At 40.6% G+C, this 24,389-nt stretch overlaps 1 protein-coding gene across 2 annotated transcripts in view; it reads left to right on the top strand.

Annotated features, from left to right (window-relative positions):
- PARG (poly(ADP-ribose) glycohydrolase) overlaps window positions 1-24,389 on the top strand; it is a 1,076,399-nt gene that overhangs the window by 793,352 nt on the left and 258,658 nt on the right. For both annotated transcript variants that reach the window (XM_086922071.1, XM_086922072.1), the window contains exons 14-15: window positions 862-940; window positions 3,257-3,365. In XM_086922071.1, the coding sequence (XP_086778197.1) occupies window positions 862-940; window positions 3,257-3,365 (188 nt within the window). The remainder of the gene's footprint in view (window positions 1-861; window positions 941-3,256; window positions 3,366-24,389) is intronic.

The following is a 24,389-nucleotide window of genomic DNA, read 5'->3' on the forward strand; positions in this document are numbered from 1 at the left end:
CCCATTTCCATCTTAAGGGAACAGTCCATCCTGAACTGCCAGTGATGGCCCCTTTCAGAAGATACCAGAAGCAACCCCAGATTAGTTTCAGCCTTGGTAGGCCTCATCAGTTAAGTATTGCTTGAATCATATGGCACAGCACTCAAGGGACTCATGTCAGAGGCATACCTTTGGCCACTTAGGGTGTTACATCAAACACTCATTAAGTAGATCAGAAGAATGCTTGCAAGTAGTCGGAACCACAGGTAATCGATATAGTTAGCCTCCCACCCCATATTCTTTTGGCCCCTGTCCCACTGCCACTCTAGACAGATGCCTGCCTTGTGTTATTCAGTACTGATCCTGACCTCATTGGAACAGTTCATCCTGAACTGCCATGCAAACATCTACCAACTCATCTACCTAAATGTATAGTTGAGGGCCTTGTTGGGTGAGGCAGCATTGCTTTCCTTCCATATTTTCCCCTTTGCCCAATGACTGCCACCTCGACCCCTTACGTGTGTGTGTGTGTGTGTGTGTGTGGGCACTAACAGCTCATCCCACTCAACACCAAGTGAAATGGGAGATAGCAGCTAAAGCCTTCCTAGCCCAATGGTTTGCACCCCTGATTAGCCAAAAGACTGTTATTTTACTATGGTCCTGCTTGCCCAGCTTTCAAACAATGGTACATTTGTTCAGAAGGACAGGATCTCAATTCTAACTCCATTTCGAAATTTGTTAGAGTTCTGCTAACTATGTGGCATATAGTTGTTACATTGATATAGAAAGATTTGTTCTGGGCTGCCATGGTATAATTTCAGTATGTGCCAAATGCATCTATTATTGTTGGGAGTTCTAAATATGTTCATAATTTTTTTGTAGGCACTGAACAGTACAGTGAGTACACGGGCTATGCAGAAACATACACGTGGGATCGAAGCCACGAAGATGAGACGCCCAGGTATGTCACAAGACCCTCTACTAAGTATTTCAGGCCAACAGGCCTTGTCAAATGCTATACATGAGAATACAGAAACGTGATGGGTGGAATGTTTGAATTAATCTCAGCCACTGGTAATTATTTGACTGCATCCCAATTCCATCATTTTTTGCCCACCATGCCACCGCATACAGGAATCGGAGTTATGCAACTCAGCCTTTGCCCTGCTCCAATAGGGACAGTTCAGCCTGAACTGCAAGGCTTGGTTCCCTCTTTACGGAAACGCTAGTAGCCCCAGACTGGTTTCAGTCTAACTGGGTCTTCTCATAAAGGTGCTGCTTGAGATTTACAGCACAGTGAGCACAGAACCCACTTCTGGGAATTCTTATCTCATTGAGGGCTACCAAAAAAACAATAGGTGGAACGCTTAAATTAATCTGAGACACTGATAATGACATGGGCCACACACCGTTCCATCGTTTGATTCCGTACATGGTCATTATCAATCAGCACACTTTTCAATAGGGCCGACTCCAGGGCAGTGCGACAGGTGCCACCACACCTGTCGCTGACCTCAGTGGCACCCTATTTAGGAATAACGAGTTTATTAGGCACCTGCTACAGAGTTCCTTGTGTGTCCAACAGTTTTCAGACGTCATTAAACATGTCAAAATAACTCTGGCAATTAATGTTCCTGCTGGAGAGAGACGAATATCTAGCACAGAGGGTTGATATGCCTGCTGCAAAGAATTTGTAGCACGCAAATCACCAAACTGTATTTTATGTGGATCTCTCTATAGGTTACTACTTTAGTCACAGACATCCTTTTGTTACATATTGTAATATTTTTGTTATATAAGTTACAATCCTAATAAAGCACAGTGAGCTATGAACTGCCATCAATGAGCTGCATGCAACTGCATGGTATACGTTGGAATATTATGTTTTCCTGCAGCCTTTCGTTATCCTAATGTTGCTAAAAAGATTCATTTGGGCAGAAATACATTCTTATTAGTAAAGCCAACCCCAGTGGTGCATTTTAAATGTGAAGATGATCCTTCTCCAGGCGAAACACTCTTAAAATACACTGCCTACTGCTGTGGCATTTGACTCCTACGCCTTGTAATCCTCGTTCTTATGTAGCATTTCCTATATAGACCGATTTACACATGTATGATTCATTGTCTCTGTATAATTCGTTTGATTACGCTGCCATGAGTAGCGCTATAAAACAAATGAAGTACATGTGAGAGAGGGGCTATGGAGGGCTGAGGGGTACTAGTGTAGCGTGGTATTAAGGGCATTCGTGGAGAAGGACGTTTTTGTAAGGGAGGGGGCAGTTGCAGCTTTCCCAGAGTAGTACGGGGAGAGAAAAATATAAAATGTCACTTACCTGGCTGCTGGCCGCCCCTTCTCCTCCGTCCTCTTCTGTTCCGGACAGGAAGCACACGGGCTTCCCTAAGTCAATCACAACACTGCTGTCACCAGCATGACAGGAGCGTCATCATTGGTCTGAGCGCCTTGATTGAGCGCTCAGACAGGGAGTAGGAGCCTGTGCATTTCCTCCACCCAAACTGTGCATTACGACCCAGTGGAGAACATGCTAAGTGTGCATGACAGTTTGACCGGCTCAAGACCGCCAGCCAAACTGTCATGCGCACCTAAGTGCCCCAACCGCTCATCCCCCTGCTGGCTGACAGAATAGTCCAGCCCTGTAAAACTGCCTCGAAAGAATAAAATGATAACATTGTATTATTATCATTTTCTTTTTTCTTTTTTCACTGCTCAAAGAACAGTGGGGTGGCAGACTTCCGCCTTAGTGGAGGAACTGCCCCTGGGAGTGAGGGATTAGCTTGGCTAGGTGCCACCAACGCTAAAGCCAGCCCTGCTTTTCAATTGACATTAACTGCTTCGATGTAACAGACGTGAAGACCGAAAACCGGGGTGTCATTCCTGTGACTTTACTGTAGGCCCAAAGAAAAAGCTCCTAACGAGCTCTTCTGGAAGTTGGGACGCCTTTACCACTGCCAAGACTAAACCAGGGGCGGCTCACGGCAAAATCTGAGACAAATCTGGCTTTATGCTTCTTGTCTCTGATGTCACCTGGAACTGTTCGGTAAAAAAAAGATAACCTATTAATTCCTCTCTAAACCTCTACATTTGTAAAGGGTTTCTGTTACCATGTGTCTTTTGGGGTCTTGGAATAAGTAACGCCTTTCACACTGTACTCGGTAGCCTGCCTCTCCTGAATGCGGTGAACTGTCAAAGACCGCGGCCAACCCGCACGTGCAGGCACTCACTCACTTTGTCTTACTGTGTCATTCTCACCCCTTGCAGGGACGAGTGGCAGCGGCGGACTACGGAGATAGTTGCCATCGATGCTCTGCCCTTTCGAAATCATCTCGAGCAGTTTATCCCTCAGAAGATGGTGCGAGAGCTGAACAAGGTCGGTGATCCTTTTCTTACCCTATGTGTTCATTCCTGGACATAGTATTCTTATGGCCCTGGTTTTGTCTGCTGCCCTCTAGCCTACTTTTCATTAATAATGCTGAAGGATGAATTTCGATTTTACTTGCATGAGGTGTTTTCTGTTTTCAGTTCCATAAATCTGGTGATTAAATTGCAGTCTTATTAAGGTTCCAAAATCTCTTTTCGAATGAGACTATTTTATGGTCTGTGTTTGAAAGTTAGGAGTAACATGTTGTTTTTAGAGGGTAAAGAAAAAAATGTATTCTGTTTATCAGGGAAATTGCGTATTCATATATTTTTCTGTGCCTACCTTTGCCTCGGTCTCACTGCTTGAGTTTCAGTCCTTCTATTAGCTTCTCGTTCAGTTCCTATTTCTCTTTTGGCCTTTACATTTTTAGGTCGAGCCTACTGGCAGCGCGCATGCACTGCTTGCTCTGCGAGGCATGTTATAGTAGGGTATGCTGTGGAAGCCTCGTCCACTCTCCGCCCATATTTGTCATTGGCTTTGTGTCATTGCCATTCAAAAATGCTGGCTTTTGATTGATTATGAGGCTTGTTAGTCCTGCCTTGGTACCGCCTTGTCTCCATTTGGTAACACCCATAAGGACTGGACCTTTTACTTCGCTTGTTACACAGTGGGCTTTATCTGGTGGGTGAGCACTATTTTGATAATGGACACTGAAGGGGACAATGGCGGCTGCAGCACTATGCTCTCTAAATTGTATGCTCTTTACTTTAATGAGCGCGGCACCCGCTTTAGGGTTACCGCGCTCACTTTATGTATTTATTTATATTTAAAATTCATGTTGAGCGCGGCGTCCACTTCCGGGGCACCACTCTCTGTTTAATTTTGTTTTTCTATTTTTGTTTACTTTCACAATGAGCGCAGTGCCTGCTTCAGGGACCCGTTATTTTTTTTTTTTTACTTTATAACTGAGCGCGGCGCCACTTCAAGGACACTGCGTTTAAAAAAAATATATTTTATTTAACTTTTAACACTGAGCGCAGCGCCCGCTTCAAGGACAACGCGGTCAGGGTTAAAGTTTTAAAGAAACCAAGCGCGGTCTCCTTGAAGCGGCGCCACGCTCAGTTTTTTTTTTGTTTAAAAGATTTTTATTTTTATTTTTGCAAATGTAATACACAAGCCATATGAAAAATAAGTAATTAACGTAATAAAGTAAAACAATAGGCATCAGTCATATGAAGGATATATCCTACAAGAGAGAAGAAGAAAGGAGAAGAAGAGTAGAGAGGAAAGTAGGAAATAAAGAAAGAAGATAGATAGAGGGGAAGGAAAGTGATGAAAGGAAAGAGAGGAAAGGGAAAGAAAAAGTACTCTAAATAATGTAGAGAAAGAATATTTGCATGAAGGGAGAAAACAGAATTAACATCGAGAAGATTTGGAAGAAAGATAGGCAGTAAAAGGGAGCCAGAGAAGGTCAGATTTAATCTTCTGAGAAACAGAAGATGATGAAGCAATAGCAATACTATGTTCATCACTAATGAAATTCCACCAAGTAAGTACAGACAATTTGGAGTTATCTTTCCATAAGGATAAAATCACTTTAAAAGCAAGAGCAATAAAAAGATCCAATAATCTTTAGAGGAAGGTACAATGTCTATGTCATATGATAAAAAACCTAAAAAAACATGAAAAAATGATAAAGGAGTAGTAAAACCAAACATTAACATGCAAATTTTCCAAATAGAATTCCAAAAGGATAATACAGGAGGGCATTCATAGATTTGGTGTTTAAGCGTGCCCATTTCTTTGGAACAGGACCAACAAAGAGGGGAGGATAATGGCGAAAATTTAAAAACATGAACAGGAGTTATAATAGCTCTACGGTAAATAAAAAACAAAGATTGAGTAATACGAGCAGCAGCCGAAACTTTAAACAATTTCGTCCATTATTTATCCCAAGTCATAACAGAGAAAGAAACAGACAACACATTTTCCCAAGCAATCTCAACATTTGACTCAGAACGAACCATAACATTTGATAACAGCAATGTATATACATATGCAGCTTTAGGTAAATGAGTGGAGAATAAAGGATATAGAGGAGTGGAAGGAGTAATAAGTGGTAAGGCAATAGATAATGAAAATGTGGATAAATGAGTGTATGGCATTAGCAATGATGTTGTATTCACGGAAAGAGGAGGTGGGTAAGTGATACATAGTTTGTAGGTCAGTAAAAGGAATAATAGAATTATTGGAAAGAAATTGATGAACAAATAGAATATCCTTTTCCTTCCAATATTTGTAGTAAAAAGATTTGCCTTTGTATTTAAGAAATTTATTATACCACACAATGGACGAAAGAAAGCATTGAAGAGGGGTAAAATCCTTGGAGAATGTAGTATGAAGCAACGTTTGAGAATATTGCAAAACTGGGTACTTAGCCAAAAAGGAGCAATTTGACATAAAAATAATATGAGGGAACGAAAAATCCTTCAATAGGGAACGCTCAAAAAGAACCCATCTGGGAATCAGGGTATCCAAAAAATCATACGCTAAAGAAAAGGATTGTTTAATTAAAAAAGCAGAATGGTAATTTTTAAAGTAGGGGAAGCGAACACCACCTTCAGTGTTGGGTCTAGTAAGTCTATTTAAGGCAATGCGGGGGCGTTTATTGTTCCAGAGAAATTTAGTACATATGGAATTTAAACGAGAAAAATAAACGTTGGTTATTTTAATAGGGAGCATGGAAATAGTGTATAATATATGGGAAGTAATCATCATCTTAATCGTGTCGAGTCTACCCCACCAGGAAAGGTATAGGGGAGACCAAATTAGGAGGCGAGACTGGATTTTCTTTGTAAGGGCAGTAAAAGTAAATTTAAGCGTATCAGTTAGCGTGGAAGAAAACCAAATGCCAAGGTATTTGATTTTGGAAGGGCACCATGTAAAATCAGTAGTATTGAACATATATTGGTAACAAATAGCATTGAGATGTAAAACTTCCGTTTTATACAGGTTCAATTTATAACCCGAAATGGAGGAGTATAAACGAACTTCATCCAAAAAGGGGGGAAGAGACGTAAGTGGGTTGGCCATATAAATCAGAATGTCATCAGCATATGCAGATATTTTAGTTTCAACGGAGGAGGATGTAAAACCAGTAATCTGAGAGTTAGCTCTGATGCGTTCTAATAAAGGTTCGAGGCAGAGGATAAACAATAAAGGGGAAAGAGGACAACCTTGTCTTGTACCTCTAGCCAGTGGAAAAAATCTTGAAAACTGATTAACAAAAATACTGGCACAAGGGGAGGAATATAAAAATTTGACAAATGAAAAAAAGGTAGGACCAAAAACACATTTGGATTGTTACAACTTTGATCAATCACAAAAGTGTTTTGAAACCTTAGGGACAATAGGGTGAGCTCCCGGCCAGACCTAGTCTCCACTAGGCCTCTACAAAGCAGATTTACACACAGTTGTGGGCTCAACTGATCACTGGGATGCTCCCAACACAAATTTAAATTCACTAACTTTTGTTTAACACTGGAATCCGAAGGTGTGCAGGCTAGATTATTATATAACAGTCTGACCACAGCCCCCCACTAGACCAGCACCCATCCTACTATTGATAATGGCTTCCTTTCAGGAAATAGCAAACCTTACTCTTAATCGGGCAGAAATTAAGGTGTATGGCACAGACGAAGCAGCATCTATTTATTCTTTAATTGAACAAGTACGCGCATTCAGTACGTCAAAGGGCACCACTACCCAGATGTTGAGGCAATTCGAATACACCATGCGAAGAGAAGTAAACCAACGTCTTCATGCGACAACACTAATTGAGTACCACAAAGTAAAAAGAATACCGCGAGGATTGCGAATTGCCCTTAAACCAATGCTGTTCAAATTCAACAAGGCATTCATCATAAAATGGCAAGCGATACTGAACAAATGTTCGCTAGACCTTATACTGTTGATTATCGAGGAACTCTCACAGATACTTAATGACCTAAAAGAAGACATTTTTAAACTTCAACAAGAACTATCTAAGAATATCCCACAGGAGGATTGGACAAAGATACTGGAAGACATCAATACCAGGCTGGACATTCACGCAAAGGAGGTACACGACCGCAAGATTCGTAAATTTCGTAGAGATACGATAGATTATAAATTAGACGAGGTCTATACATGGGCGGAAGCCTATGCACAAAGAAGATTCACCAGTAAAACTCCAAAAAACACTTAATCAGAGGAAAGTGTGGTGCAAGACGAAGACCTCTCACTACAAAGACCACCGGCACCTACCTTAGTAAGCACGGTATCACATGAAGCAACAGTGGTTGGCACATCCCAAAATTTACAACCGTCTTTTTTTAGCGGAGGGCCAAGCAGCAGTCCACCCACCAGATCAGTCCACAGAGATAAGAACAGACGCACCCGTAGGGGACAAGGTCACAAAGAAAACCACAGAAACAGGGCGACCACAGAGACAAGTCACAAAAAAAGTGACCTAGTAGTTAACATTTCTCAAAGGAAACTAACATCTGATGAAGAAAGAGTACTTAATAAAGGGACCTCTTTTGTACCTACATATGTGTCAAATGGCTTAGAAACAGAGATTGCCCTTTTTAAATTCTTACGGAAACTAAGATTGAAATGGTTCTTTTCCACCACAATGATGAATGGCTCTACAAGACCACATGAAAAATTCAAGCCCAAAAGCAAGTTCATGTCCCCTATCTCACATAAAATTTTGGACAATTTCGAAACTCTGGTGAAAAAAGATTTGGAGGCAATTAAGTACGAAACACCGAAGAAACAGAATTTATCCAAGAAAGAAAAGAGAATTTTGAATGCCTTGAAACAAGATACTACCATCACATTTCAACCGGCGGACAAGGGTGGCGCGTTAGTGATGATGGACACTTCTTTCTATGACCGCAAAGTTGATGAGCATGTCTTGGACACCGAAACGTACATACAACTTGATCACGACCCTACAAATGAATTCAGCAAATTACTGGACGAAATAATCAATAACTCGGAGAACACTGGAATTATCAACACCAACACGGGCAAATACCTCAGAACAAACACACCGCAAGTGCCACATATATATATGTTGCCTAAAATACACAAGAGCATCAGGGATCCACCGTTTAGACCCATCGTGGCAGGATGTGGTTCTATTCATGAACCTGTAGGTCGTTTAATTGACCACTATTTACAACCACTTGTTCAAGCTTGGGACACTTATTTAAAAGACACAACAGACTGTTTAATGAAACTAACAGAAGTTAATGACCTCATTGGAGAAACTACACTTTTGTGCACTTTTAATGTGGTTGCACTTTACACATCCATAGCACACACAGAGGGCCTGGAAGCCATTGAATGGAGATTGCTACAATCAGACCTTGATCAACAGCTAGGAATTTTTTTACTAGAACTCTTGCATTTCTCCTTATACCACAGCTATTTTTCATGGAAATCAAAGTTCTTTCTTCAAAGAACCGGAACATCTATGGGCTTTTTGGGAGCACCGGCATACGCGAATACCTTCATGGCGTACTTTGAACAACAATTCATTCTATCTAATACCAGGTGGACAGAGAACTTGGTGCTATTTTTACGATTTATCGATGATATCCTGATAATTTGGCGAGGTACCAAGGGCGAGTTGGAAGAACGAATCAAAGAGCTGAATGATTGTAACCCCAGGATAAAATTTACCCACAACATCCAGGAACACAAGATACAGTTTCTAGACATTGAAATCAGCAAATCACAAGAAGGAATCACAACTACTGTTTTTCGTAAACCCACGGATATAAATAATGCGTTACACTACACGAGCGCACATCCTAAAAACTTGAAAGACCATTTACCTACTTCTCAACTGATCAGAATCAAACGGATTTCCTCAGATCCAATTAATTGCAATTTTCTGATTGAAGAACAGGTAGAAAAATACATTGCCAGAGGTTACCCCACAGAAATTCTAGAAGCTTCAGTACAGAAAGTTTCAATGATGGATAGAAATAATCTACTGAAGAAAACAGAAAAATCTCCCAATGAACGTATAGTTTTTGTAATGAAACATTCCACACAATCGCAGAGAATAAAAGGTTATAGCACACACCAGATCGAAAAACATCAGGGAAATACTTAAGAACCCATGTCAAAACAAGACTATAAACTACAAAGGTATGAGGAAATGCCACAACTGTGGGCAATGTAATAACGTGATGGTGAATAAAGTTTTTACGCATCCCCACACTGGCAAAGAAATTCAATTGAAACACAATGCGGACTGCAACACGACAGGGGCAATTTATGCCATACTTTGCCCATGTGGACTCACTTATGTGGGAAGAACCTCTCGAAAAATTAAGACTCGTATTATCGAGCACAAAAGTACCATACGAAATAGGTCTACTACATCTTGTCTAGCGACACATTGGATCAGGTCAACTCACACCATACCGCAACTTAGATTCACCGTTTTAGAGGTGGTTGAGAAACATATGGGTATAGATCACAACTCAGCATTAGCTCGCAGAGAGACATTCTGGATTAAAAAACTGGGTACACTCACACCGGGCGGGCTTAATGATCAGTACGAGATGGTTTGTTTTCTATGAAACTCACACAGCAACAGAAAACTTCGCAATGTATTTGGTTAGTTTTCACAGTGCACATATGTAAGATCATTTAAATGATACCACCATTTCCACAGGATTCATATATAGCAACAGAATACTTCGCTATGTATCTGGTTAGTTCTCATAGTGCACATATATAAGAACCAGATTGTTGGTCAGTAAAGCCTTGAGTTTGCATTTTGTTACATTAAATACTGTTCTTTGTAAAGGATTGACACTTGATTCCTCCACGTTTCACCTCTTATTCCTCTCACCATTCTATGGTAGTTTTTATCTAGACCCTTTCTCTATCTCTTATAATTTACACTCCACCCGAGATGTTTGGGTGTAGGTTTTTTCCGTCACCCCCTAGTCACATGATAACTCATTTTCAATCACATCGAATACGCTTTTCAGCTTTATTTCATTACCGTTTATCATTTACCTCTCACCATCATTAAATACTAGGCATCCGAACAGGGATTTTGATTACGTACAGACGTCCCATTATTTAAAGAATAGAGTCCCGGACTGGATGTTTACACCGGAAGTAATCAGGAGGTCAGAGGTCGAGGTACGCGAAAGAAGCAAGATAGGCTCCAGCGCCTTCATGGCGAATGAGACACCCGTATAACAAACTACTTCAGGAAGGGTAGTTTACGCACTTTTTCATTTTTCAGCTGGCACTATCTATCCAGATTCCCCAATCGAGAAGCCAAGGACGTAATTATCCGTGTAGCCACGACCGTAAATGGGGTAAGCCGGCTACTCTACCTTCCTTGATAACAGACCTTAACTTGGATATTTGGAGTTGTTTCACTGAATCTTTATTGGTTCACATATTTTTTACAGATTTATTATCTGTGACCTGGCACGATTCTTCTCGTGCGTATTTCAGCACTAGTCAGGTAGATATAGTTCATGTTACAAACACTGGGTTTTCCAAACGGCACCTAGGGTGTGGACATAATTTGCATTAGGATCCTCTCCCATGATTGGATTAGAACCCTCCCTCACGATGGTGTGTGTTGGTACTTTACTAAACACTTTTACCATTTAAACTGCAACTTATGTTTCTGTCACACGCACAAACATTTTCTTTTTTCACTCTTACTTTTTATTTCATGGAAATCAGTGTTAATTCTATTTCCACATGATGATGTACATTACAATTTGTACAGTGGGAAAACATTACTTCTTATTAATTTTGCAGTGCCCCAATACGGAACTGATGTGAATGGTACAGATAACCAAAATTGGATTCGTTTCTACATTTATATTCCCTGAAAAAGGGTCGGACACGACCCGAAATGCATTGGGAAAATGTTAAAAATGTTATTATTTCTGTTTATTAATTAATTGTTGTGGAATGATATACAACAGAATGATTTGATTTCTAAGTGTAATGTTGTGCTTATTACTATACGCATTTATACAATATGCTTGTACTTGTATACATAAAGGTTTACTAAAAAAGTTTAACCACTGAAAATAATTTTGACCTCATATTATTTGTAAACATTTGGATTGTTACAACTTTGATCAATCACAAAAGTGTTTTGAAACCTTAGGGACAATAGGGTGAGCTCCCGGCCAAACCTAGTCTCCACTAGGCCTCTACAAAACAGGACCAAAAACAAACCATTGGAGAGTTTGAAACATAAAATGCCAGTTAATGCGATCAAAGGCTTTCTCAGCTTCTAAAGATAGGGCAGCCAGCGGGACTTTACATTTTTTACCAAGGGAAATAATATTAGAGAACATAGGAGCATTATCAGAAGCTAATCTGCCCTTCACAAATCAAACTTGATCGGTTTTGATCAAACGTGGGACAATTGAATCAAGACGGGAAGCAAGAATTTTAGCAAAGATCTTACAGTCATAATGAATTAATGATATAGTGAGGTAATTTTTGCAAAGGGAATGGTCCTTATCAGATTTGGGAAGAATAACAATTAATGCATCCATAAAAGATCCAGAAGCCTTGGCATCTGCAATAAAACAATTAAAAAGTTGTAAAAGTTTAGGGGCAAATATCGAATGAAAATTAGAGTAAAATTCAACAGTTAACCCATCGGGACCTGGTGCTTTCGACTTTATCAACGAATTGATAGCCAAAATCACTTCCTGAAGGGTAATGTCCTTCTCCAACTGAGCAAAGTCATCAGGAAGCGATGGAGGTGCAGGTAGACCATCAAAAAAGAGTATAAGTCTTGAGTGGTGGGATGAGTGTCATCAGTGTATAAAGACTGATAATCATGAAAAACTGCAGCAATTTCTTCGTCAGATGAAACAAGTTTATTGTCAGCTTCATGAAGAATAGGACCAACTGCCTTACGTTCAGACTTGATTTTTAGATAATTAGCTAGCATTTTACCAGCTTTGTTTTGACCCCCCATGAAATTTGGACTTCATTCTGAGCAGGGTATTACAGGCTTCAAAAGTGGCAATTTTATTAAGTTCAGTTTTAGCTACAATTAGATCCTGAAGGGCAGTAGCATCCTTAGAAGTAAAACAAGCATGTTCTAGTCCTTTTATTTTTAGCAACTGATCCTTATATTTAGTTACATTTGATTTCTTCTTTTTTGAAACATAAGAAATGGTGAAGGCTCGAAGAGCAGCCTTAAAAGCGTCCCAATTGTTGGGAATGGAAGTGTCAGATGGGTTGTTAAAGGTAAAAAATTCATTAATAAAAACAGTGACTTCCTTTATATAATGAGTATCTGATAAAAGAAAACTGTTAAATTTCCAGCGGTTAAATTTAGAGGAAGCAAGGGAAAGATCCAGGACAGCATAAACAGGTGCATGATCGGAAATTAAAATGGAACCAATTTCAGAACTTTGAATAGAGGGGAGTAAGGATTTACTAACCAAAACATAGTCAATTCGTGACCTAGTGCGATGCACATTGGAAAAAAAAGTATACTCGCGTGAGTCAGGGTTACAAGTTTTCCATACATCATATAACGGACGTGAGGCAATTGCAGATTGGAACGATTTGTGAGTCTTATCTGGTTGGAATTTACAAGAGGATAGTCTGTCAGAGAAGGGATCCAACCATTGATTAAAATCACCTGCAATTACTATGTTGGGGCAATCTATAGAGGACAGGAGAATTTTGATGTCATTCCAAAATTTGGGGTCAGGGCAGACAGGGCCTTAGATATTTAATAAAACCAGTGTTATATTTTGAATCACAATCTTTGCCATTACCCAACGACCATCATCATCATTCTGAGTAGATAATATTTGGACAGACAAAGCTTTGTGAAACAGTATAGCAACACCCCCTTTTTGTTAGTGGTAGGAGAAAATACAACTTGGCCTACCCATTGCCTTCTTAACTTATCCGATTTTACATCATTGCAATGAGTCTCTTGGAGAAAAACAATTTGAGAATTAAGCTTAGATAAATGGGACAATACCTTTTGTCTTTTAACGGGATGACTAAGACTTCCGGCGTTCCACGATACAAAATTACACATGGTGGAAGGTAAGGAGGATGGGGAACAAATTAATTAGAAACACTTCAAGGAAATAACTAAAAAAGGAAACACAACAAGGAAAAATATTACATTGGGGTAGCTCGTCCATTATATCCACCACAGAAAAATACAATATTTCCAAAACAACAATAAGAGATAATAAAAAGTGTCGAAGCAAAAAAGAGATTGTTGAGAAAAAGAACAGGAAACGAAGATAAGGATAATAAAAATAGACCAGGAAGAGAAAAAGCGTAAGAAGGAGGGGTGAAAGAGTGGATAGAAAAAGAGGAGCAGTAATAAAAAAGTGAACAGATCTAGGCAAGAGAGCCAGGTCTGAGGAGAGAAGAAAAACCAAGATAACAGGAGCGTAGAGACGCCGATGAGGAGGCGGTCCCCAGCGAGCACTACAGATGAAGGAATGGAACAGAACCTCAAGAAGGGAGAACATACATTGGGAAGAAAAAGGAGCTACAGAGAAGAGATATAAAGCAAACAACTCAGAACAATCCAAACCAGATACATAGGCAAAATGAAATAGAGATATCAAACATTAGTGTCCATGCCAGACGGAGTGATATCCTGCAAGAACGAGTGGAGCTTCTGAGGGTCATCGAATGAGCGAGTACAACCATTATGAGTGATTTTACAGAAACATGGGTGAAGGATGCCATATTGGATTTTATGACCAGACCAAATAAGACGTTGTTTGAGTTTGGCAGCCTTCAACACAGTCATCAACTCTGTAAATTCAAGAAAAAGCATAATAATACCGCGAGGTTTAGAGGCATTTGGATGAAGGCGACCTAGACGATGGGCTCTCTGAATATTAAGAGGTTGTGTTGTAGGTTGAAGCTCCAGGAGATCTGTCAGAAATTTCTGTAGAAAGGACACCATGTCAGGACCCTCAATATTTTCCGGAAGACCATAAAGGCGTAAATTGTTCCTACGGTTGCGATTTTCAAGGTCGTCCGTGTGAAGTTTCAGCTTGTGAATCTCTTTTTCCAACATAGGGATCTTAGAGGCGACATCCTAAATGTCACTGACACGCTGTTCCAAACACAGAACTTTGCCTTCCATAACAGCTAATTTGTCGTCAATTTGAGTAAGTTTGACATTAGAGTAGACATAAACGGTTGAAGGCCACAAACCTCCGCCAAAATAGAATCCAGAACAGGATTAGGAGATGAAGTAGGAGACGGCGGGTCATTTTTAGGTCTTTTTGACTTAGTTCCAGTAAGAGAGTGCTTCGAATTGCCTGACTCGTGCGCCATGTTGAGAGCAGAGGGAGAAATCCAAAAGGCAACCAGCCACACAATGGGATCAAAGCACACACCTCGTAAAAGCACTGTGACCAGAAATGTAGGTAAACCCTTGCAATTCAAAAATGTAAGCACGAAAAGTCTTGCTCACAAAAATGTTAGATCAATAAAGATAGGGCAGTCCCAAGAGAGTTAGGCGGCAAACAGGCATATGATGGTGATGATTCTCAAGTTAGAGCAGTAGACAGAATGCCTGGGCGAAGAAATAAAGGTCATTCATAAAGAAAAACATGACATCCTTGGTGAATAGAGCTGGTAAGTAGATATGGACTTCCTTTAACAAGTAAGTTGTGGCAGTTTGGAGGAAAATAGTATTGTAGGAGCCATAAAACAGCAAAAAAAAACGAAAACGAGCATTCGCGACAAAATACAAAATGGCGACTGGCAGCACTACATAATGAAGATAGCAGAGGCATCTGAGGAGTAAAAATGTCATACAAAGTAAAAAGTCACTGCGTTTAACACCACATTGGCAGAAATGATGAGGGAGTGGTCACACGATAATATTAGGGACATTAAATGCTCCACAAAGCAGGAACAATGGCCTCATGCTGGTATAAGAGAGACGCGGGCTCGGCTGCACAAAATGGCGGCCGCCCGCGTCTCGGATCGGAAGAAATTACCGGCAGTCAAGAGGCAGCACAAACAGGTCGGCAGGTAGCCAATAAAGACATCCTCTGGATCACAGCATTTTCCTGCGATGAAAACGCCGACTGGAGTCCTCCGCAGCAGCGGGTGGGGTTCACTATTCTCCTCGTATGCTCGCAACACCGCGGAGCTCAGCAAGGAGATGTCATCACTCGACGGCGGGTTAGCCATGTCCCCCGCCACGCTCCGTTTTAAACATAAACCTTTGGCAATAGGTCTCCCATTTACGTGAGTTTAAGCTGTTGGCATTGTAAATGACAATGCCTTTTATTTGTTTTTAAAAAAATATATATTATTCACTGTCATTTACAATACCAATAGCGTAAACTCCCGTAAATGCAAGACCTATTGCATTGCAAATGCTTGGTTTTTTTTTTGCTGCACTTATGTTCCTAACTAGACCTTGTTCTCTTTTTGCCTCTTTATTTTTCAATGTATGTGCTGTTCCGTCTCTCTCTGTGGGTTCTTTGTTTCTCATTGCCTCCAGGAGTTTTTGTTTTTTTTTGGTGATGGGACATCTGACTTGTGCTGAGTTTGACATTTCATCCATGTCCCTAAGGTTCTTTATTTCCTTACACTGCGTGATAAAACAAGCATTTGCAATGCAGTGTGTCTCGCATTAGGAAAGTTTGAGCTATTGGTATTGTAAATGACAATTTTTTTTATTTATGTGTTGGTTTTAAAAATAGCTAAATTAATAGCTTTGTCATTTACAATGCCAATAGTTATAACTTTCGCAAATGTGACACCTATAGCATTTGTAATGCAATATGTGTTGTATTTATATGACTTAGATGTATTGATATTACAAAGAACAATGGCTTTTAATTTTTTTAATATTTTAATACTTAAATAAAAGTTATTGTAATTTATAATAGCAATAGCTTAAACCTTTATAAATAACTTTTGGGAAGATTATGTTCAGTGTATTTTATTGTGACGAAAATCCAAGAACAGAAGTGAAATATTAACATCTTTTTGTGACATTTGTAATAATGCTTGAAACATTGATAGAACATATTTGAACCAGTTGTTGTTGAATGGTTGCACAGATTGATTCTGTGGTGGCAATGAGTGATGCTGTTGCGTTCAGTTATGCTGTGGTAGCGCATAGTGATGTTGTGGTGCCCCTGAGTGATGCTGTTGTGGTGCTGAGTGATGCTTTGGTGATGCGATAGATGGAGTGAGTGCGCTAGATAGATAGAGGGAGTGCGCTAGATAGATAGAGGGAGGGCGATGAATAGATAGTGAGGGGGGATAGATAGATAGATAGGCAAGGGTGATAGATAGAGTGTGGGCAATAGATAGACAGTTAGATAGAGTGAGTGAGGGTGATTGATAGATAGAGGGCGATAGATAGAGTGAGGGCGATAGAGTGAGGGCGATAGATAGAGTGAGGGCGATAGATAGAGTGAGGGCGATAGATAGAGTGAGGGCGATAGATAGAGTGAGGGCGATAGATAGAGTGAGGGCGATAGATAGAGTGAGGGCGATAGAGTGAGGGCGATAGATAGAGTGAGGGTGATAGATAGAGTGAGGGCGATAGAGTGAGGGCGATAGATAGAGTGAGGGCGATAGAGTGAGGGCGATAGAGTGAGGGCGATAGAGTGAGGGCGATAGAGTGAGGGCGATAGAGTGAGGGCGATAGAGTGAGGGCGATAGAGTGAGGGCGATAGAGTGAGGGCGATAGATAAATAGAGGGCGATAGAGTGAGGGCGATAGATAGATAGAGGGCGATAGAGTGAGGGCGATAGAGTGAGGGCGATAGATAGATAGAGGGCGATAGAGTGAGGGCGATAGATAGAGGGCGATAGAGTGAGGGCGATAGATAGAGGGCGATAGATAGAGGGCGATAGAGTGAGGGCGATAGATAGATAGATAGATAGAGGGCGATAGATAGAGGGCGATAGAGTGAAGGCGATAGATAGATAGATAGAGGGCGATAGAGTGAGGGCGATAGATAGATAGATAGAGGGCGATAGAGTGAGGGCGATAGATCGATAGAGTGAGGGCGATAGATAGATAGAGGGCGATAGAGTGAGGGCGATAGATAGATAGAGGGCGATAGAGTGAGGGCGATAGAGTGAGGGCGATAGAGTGAGGGCGATAGAGTGAGGGCGATAGATAGAGTGAGGGCGATAGATAGAGTGAGGGCGATAAAGTAATTATGTGGTGTGTAATTATGTGGCACTGAGTGGTATTTGGAGTGTATGTTGCGTTGAGCACAGTGTAAATATGTAACATATAATTATGTGGCACTGAGTGTTATTTGGAGTGTATGTTGCATTGAGTGCAGTGGAATTATGTGGCGTGGAATTATGTGGCACTGAGTGGTATTTGGAGTGTATGTTGCGTTGAGCGAAGTGTTATTATGTAGCATATAATTATGTGGCACTGAGTGGTATTGTCTGGAGTGTATGTTGTATTCAGTAGAGTGTAATTATGTGGCACTGAGTGTTATTTGGAGTGTATGTTGCATTGAGTGCAGTGTAATTTTGTGGCATGTAACTATGTGGCACTGAGTGGTATTTGGAGTGTATGTTGCATTGAGTGCAGTGTAATTATGTGGCACTGAGTGGTATTTGGAGTGTATGTTGCATTGAGTGCAGTGTAATTATGTGGCACTGAGTGGTATTTGGAGTGTATGTTGCTTTGAGTGCAGTGTCATTATTTGGCACTGAGTGGTATTTGGCATGTGTGTTGCATTGAGTGCAGTATAATGTGGCACTGAGTGGTATTTGGAGTGTATGTTGCGTTGAGCGCAGTGTAATTATGTAGCATATAATTATGTGGCACTGAGTGGTATTGTCTGGAGTGTATGTTGTATTCAGTAGAGTGTAATTATGTGGCACTGATTGGTATTGTTTGGAGTGTATGTTGCATTGTAATTATGTAGCATATAATTATGTGGCACTGAGTGGTATAGTGTGGAGTGTGTTGCATTCAGTAGTGTAATTATGTGATGTGTAATTATGTGGCACTCAGTCGTGGTATTTGGAGTGTATGTTGCATTGAGTGCAGTGTAATTATGTGGCACTGAGTGGTATTTGGAGTGCATGTTGCATTGAGTGCAGTGTAATGTGGCACTGAGTGGTGTTTGGAGTGTATGTTGCGTTGAGCGCAGTGTAAATATGTAGCATATAATTATGTGGCACTGAGTGGTATTTGGAGTGTATGTTGCATTGAGTGCTGTGTAATCATGTGGCGTGTAATTATGTGGCACTGAGTGGCATTTGGAGTGTATGTTGCATTCAGTAGAGTGTAATTGTGTTTTGTGTAATTATGTGGCACTGAGTGGTATTGTGTGGAGTGTGTGTTGCATTCAGTAGAGTGTAATTTTGTGGTGTGCAATTATGTGGCACTGAGTGGTATTTGGGGTGTATGTTGCGTTGAGCACAGTATAATTATGTAGCATATAATTATGTGGCACTGTGTGGTATGAGGAGTGTATGTTGTATTCAGTAGAGTGTAATTGTGTTGCGTGTAATTATGTGGCACTGAGTGGTATTGTGTGGAGTGTGTGATGCATTCAGTAGAGTGTAATTATGTGGCACTGAGTGGTATTTGGAGTTTATGTTGCATTGAGCGCAGTGTAATTATGTGGCGTGTAATTATGTGGCAGGGTGGTATTTGGAGTGTATGTTGCGTTGCGCGCAGTGTAATTATGTGGCACGGAGTGGTATTTGGAGTGTATGTTGCATTGAGCGCAGGGCATTTCTGCTTGTGTTGTGTATATAATACGGGAAGACAACATTTAAACAAGACAATTATTGGCATCACACACCCTTGCAAAATCATAAAAATAAATATTGTTAGCAGCCAGTTATCATCCCAAGCTGATTTAGGAGAGACTGAAATGAACATGAGTAAGGCAGAACTGAAAAGGAGAGAAGAGATGTTAAACAAAAATAAATTAAAGGGAAGATTCACAGGGATATTACCGGTGAATAATTTGACATGCAGAGGTTTCGGGGTCAGTGTTGGGGAATAGTCTGGAGAGAGAACAGTCTCAACCGAACTCCAACCTGCACTTCTTATTTTGCGGGTTCTTAAATGTCGACAAACCTAGGCACATATTTTAAGTGTTTTTGCCAAACGTACTGCTTTTTATGGCACTCTGGACGTGCAGCTTTAAATGAAGGGAGGACAAGGCAGAGCTTCCCAAATCACCTCAGCTCTGTGAAATTGACTAACTTTAAAAGGGCAAAGTGGAGATCATGCGCCTCTCAGCACAAACTACCCAAACGAACTGAGGTCATGGGGGTAGGAGAGCTAGTGAACACTGTGCCAACCAATATTAAACAGCAGGACAAAGACGATTTTAAACAGTAACCTTACACTGGGATCTTCTAGAATGACTGCAGCAAAGGGCCCTTGTGCCTAGTTTCCACCTCTCCTTCACTGAGGCAGTGTATATGGTACTTGATGAGCTTCTGTATTGTTGTCACCAGTCTTCCTCTCTTTACGCAGTATTCACCCAAGTACTGCAAATAAGGGTCAAGTTCTTAAGTTGGCATATTGGTGAGAACTAAAGATTCACTGTAGCTCTTGGAAGAGAATATTTAAGTCATTCACATTTGCACAGCAAGAAAATCGAAAGAGCAGGCAGTTCTTTTAGTAATGTGGTAAAGTCTCCATTGTAATTTTAGTAGTTTGACATAGGAGGAATTAACCCCTTAAGCGCTGCCGGCGGCCAACGGTCGTCACGAGCGCTACCTCCCCAGTGCTGTGCACGACCGTTGGCCGACGGGCCAGCGCTCGTTATTCGAACGTTCAGCACTGGGTGCTGAACTTTCGAAGCAGCTAAGGTGTTAACCATCACTATCGAATTGTAGATCTAGTGTGCCTTTCTCACCCAAAGCATGCATTTCCAGGTTTTATAAGCAACAGTCGTGTTCACTGAGTGGAACCATACATTCAATTTGGTGCACAGCAATATCTGCCACCAATACTGTGTGCACAGAATTAAGCTTTTTGCAGGTTTTGTTCATAACGCATGCTCCCCACCAACTCCTTTTTGATGGATATTATAAAGGTGTTTAGTAGCATATTCACGGTCTAAAAAGTATTACAACTGTACTCGTGTGAACAGTCAGTAATTGTGTGTGAGAAGGCTCTTACAGCCTGGATTGAGGATTCAACGATGTATATTTCTCAACACTAATATTGCATGGAGAGAAATAATATTGATGTTTAATAAGGCCAATACATTGTCACCTCTAGACAGTTTGCAGTGGCCCTTGTTACCTTGCCTTTAGACATAGCATCCCTCAAATAGCATTACGAGGGAAATATCAGTTTTTACATTTGTATCTCACCAAAGCCTTTTCTAAACTAGAACGTTACTTTCTTATCGCCGTTTGTTCACCAAGTACATACCTTGCATTGACCTAAAGTAAAACAATGAACTTAAAGGATCTCAGAGCAGAAATGGAGTTTACAAAAGAAACCGAAAACAACTGATCCCATTTTTACATTTAAATTAGGGGCCCTATGAGGCTAAGGAAACCTACTCTTTAAGCCACAAGTCAGAGCGCCTTGCAGAATAATTGTATCTTTGGAACTTCAATACTATGGGCTGTATAAACAGACTGAAGAGGGGTCTAAAATTTGATGCAGCTTTACAAGCAGGCAATCAATCTTAGTGATTTCGATAACAGGACTAACCACCTCTGCATAGGATAAAGGTGGGACCAATGAGACTTTCAAATCTTGATAAACGAAATGGAGATACACACGCACAAAGCCAACAAGCAATATTTTTATGTTCACGTAGATTGGCTAAAGTCTGTTGGCCTAGACAAATATAAACAGTCCTTACGTGCTCTAAAGTACACACAAACCCAGTCAAAAAATTAAAAACAGGAACATTGGGCCAAACGCGAAGAGATCCGTCAAGTTCACTTGCATGCAAACTAGGCAGTAGATATTCATGGCCCGTGAACTACAAGTAAACAAGACACGTCGGCTAGACATTAACTGCTATGGTGAAACAATATGCTGACATACTAAAGTCATAACATGAGTCACGGCAGTGCGTTCCTTCAGAATATGTACACGTCTCGTGCACTATGTAATAAATATTTTTCCTTAAAGCAGTAAAACACCTACGTCGAGATATAGAAATATATATACACACACACAAACCTATTTTCAGTAAAGGTAGCTCTCACTAAAATTTAGCGTGTCACCAATACTTACTCGTGGGAGGCTACAAATACCGTTAAATAACTTTGCGCAGCGTTTTTAGTTGGGTGCACTTGGAGTACAAAAGTGTTAGAGCACTTTAATGGAGGTAGTTTCTCAACGGTTTTGAACTGAGTCAGTTCATTATAATAACAAGCAATAACAAAGCCAACAGGGTGCAGCTGCAGAAACGGCGGGGGCGGGGGGGGGGCGGGGGAGCGCATTCCTTTGAAGTCTGATGCCAGCTGCAAGCAAACGAGCATGAGTGCGGAGAGAGGCTCACAGGCTGCCAAATGGTGTGCGATGTGCACGCGCCCGCACAAATGCACTGTAGGCAATCCGCCTGGAAAAGCCTTTGGGAGCATTTTTGAAAGCCCCTTATTTAAGTCTCGGAGACAACGCATGCGCATTGGCTCAGCGAGACCTAAACATTAAAGCAAGGTAAAACAAACAACAACATTCAAACCTGAAAGTATAGTTGTTTTTTTTCTTGTTGAATCTTTGTTCAATAAATTATTCTTAGCATGGTATGGCTACTTTGCCTAAAATATTTGTTGAATGCGACTCTATGCATTAGCACGAGGGAGAGGGTTGCAATTCCCAGTTGAATTTTGGGGGGCACGTATTGTGCTCTGAAGAGAAGCTTGGTCCATTTTAGAGTTGAACAGACTTTTATTATTATTTTTCAGTCATGGAGCCATCACAAGTACTAATAGCACTCATGTACATGGGTCATATATGTGGATTACAAAAGAGAACTGTGAGAAAGTAGAACATCTATAGTAGCGAACTTCATATAACGCCATGCATTTGTATAGCTATTATGGTTGGGTGAAGAAGACTGATGAAGGCTTCAACCCCGTTGCTCATTCTGTGAGATTAAAATGTCATGAGCACCTATGTGTGAGGAAGGCAATCAAGCACATATACACTTTTCTCTATAAAGAAGATGGAAGAAGGAGTACTGAATTAAGGTGGAGAGATTTCATTTGCAGGATTATGAATAGTCACCCTCTGCTCCTCACCACCAGTCAAACATAATGGGTAGAAATGATTAGAGTTAAGTGACATCGAAGGGGGCGAGAAGAAATGGACCAGTCATCAGCACAGCACCACAAAATATATATGTGGAATGATAACACTTTGGAAATTGCCTTCAAAGACTATCTGGCCGTTTGTTTTTTTTTCTTCCAGAGAAGAATGAAACAAACTTCAATTCTTTTGGAGTCATCTTTTGAGAAAAAGTGGCAGTGAGTACCTTGTGTGTTCAGAGGGGACGTACTGGTGGAGATCTCCATTTCGAAGTGCTCCTCACGATCAAAAGATTCTACAAATCCTATGAATGAGGATGTGCAATTTACATTTGCAGAGGGCCTAAGTCTGCAAAAACAAATGTGAACCTGTGTATATTTGCTCACTGGAGAATCATATGCATATTGTCCCATTTAAGATATTGAAGCCGTTTATTGGAATGATGCAACTGGTGTTGGCTCTGTCCATTATACTGGAACTGCTAAAATTTACAGAAGCTCCAGTGAGAAATGTTGAAATATTGCGATCCTATTTAGATACTTGCTAATCTAACATGTAATGTATGCACCCGATCTTAAATGTGCATTACCCCTACAATGGTGCCATGATGAGTCCCTTAAAAATATTTCACCTAAACAGCCTATTAAGTGAGTCCTTGCACCATCATTGTGTCTAAAGCCCTCATTTAGGCCACCACTCACTAACCTTCAAATTGTGAGTCCCAGGTTTTGTTTTCGAGCACTGGCCACCAAAATCACGCTACATGTATAGCAGTAGTTTATAAGAAGCGTTACAGGTCCCTATCTGAAGACTAGCTCTTACAGAAACTGCTTCTCCATCAAAACATTCCATGTTCGACTCTCCTTGTGTGTTTTTTACCGCTATTTTCCCCATTCTCTTACCTACCCCTGCTTTGACAATCTTCTTTGAAACAGAATGACAATTCCGTTTTCCAAACAATGGAATAGTCTCCTATATATTTAAATAATGTATTCACATATTTTATATCCAAAAATGTGAATACATTATTTCATCGTGGATATGCATCAGTTAAGAACTAGGATTGCTACAGTGCCTGGGAGTACCCCTGCAGACCAAATAAACGTGGGCATGCCAGAGTGTATTCAGTATTGGAGACAGGCACGCAACACCCATTGGGCTCACGGGGCTTCAGCCCCCCCCCCTGAAATTTGGCTCTAGTTGCCCGCCTGATTAGAGATTACACCCAGTGAACATGGTAGACTTTGAGAGCTCATCTCAAATAAAAGTCCTGTTGAAGACTTTATGTGAGTATTACTCCATAAGTTGTAAATTCGACTCAAGGCATTTTATTGCTGTCATTGGCAGGGCCTTTGGGAGTTTTGATGAGGACTGGAGGACTTTTATGAAGATCATAAAGATGGGATGCATGTTCAGACTATTGTGTTACTGAGAAAGTAGGGAAGCATTTGAAGGAGAATTTGAAGAGGTGTATGTCCACAAATGGAAAAAAGAATAAGCCAAATAATGAAAACGGTAATGGGCCCGTTCAAAGAGTATAGAGTGGAAGAAAATTATTGAGGAGTGCTTAGAAAGAGAGCATGCATGCTGTGCTCCTGGGGTCTTAGGTAATTAGAAAGGGCTATTTTAATCTCATGAAGGTTAAAGAAGAGAAATAGCTGAACAAAGGAGCACCCATTTAGAAGTATAAAAAAATTATGTGAGATTTTTCTGCAGGCT

Source organism: Lissotriton vulgaris, chromosome 5 (genome assembly GCF_964263255.1).
Source record: "Lissotriton vulgaris chromosome 5, aLisVul1.2, whole genome shotgun sequence".
NCBI lineage: Eukaryota > Metazoa > Chordata > Amphibia > Caudata > Salamandridae > Lissotriton > Lissotriton vulgaris.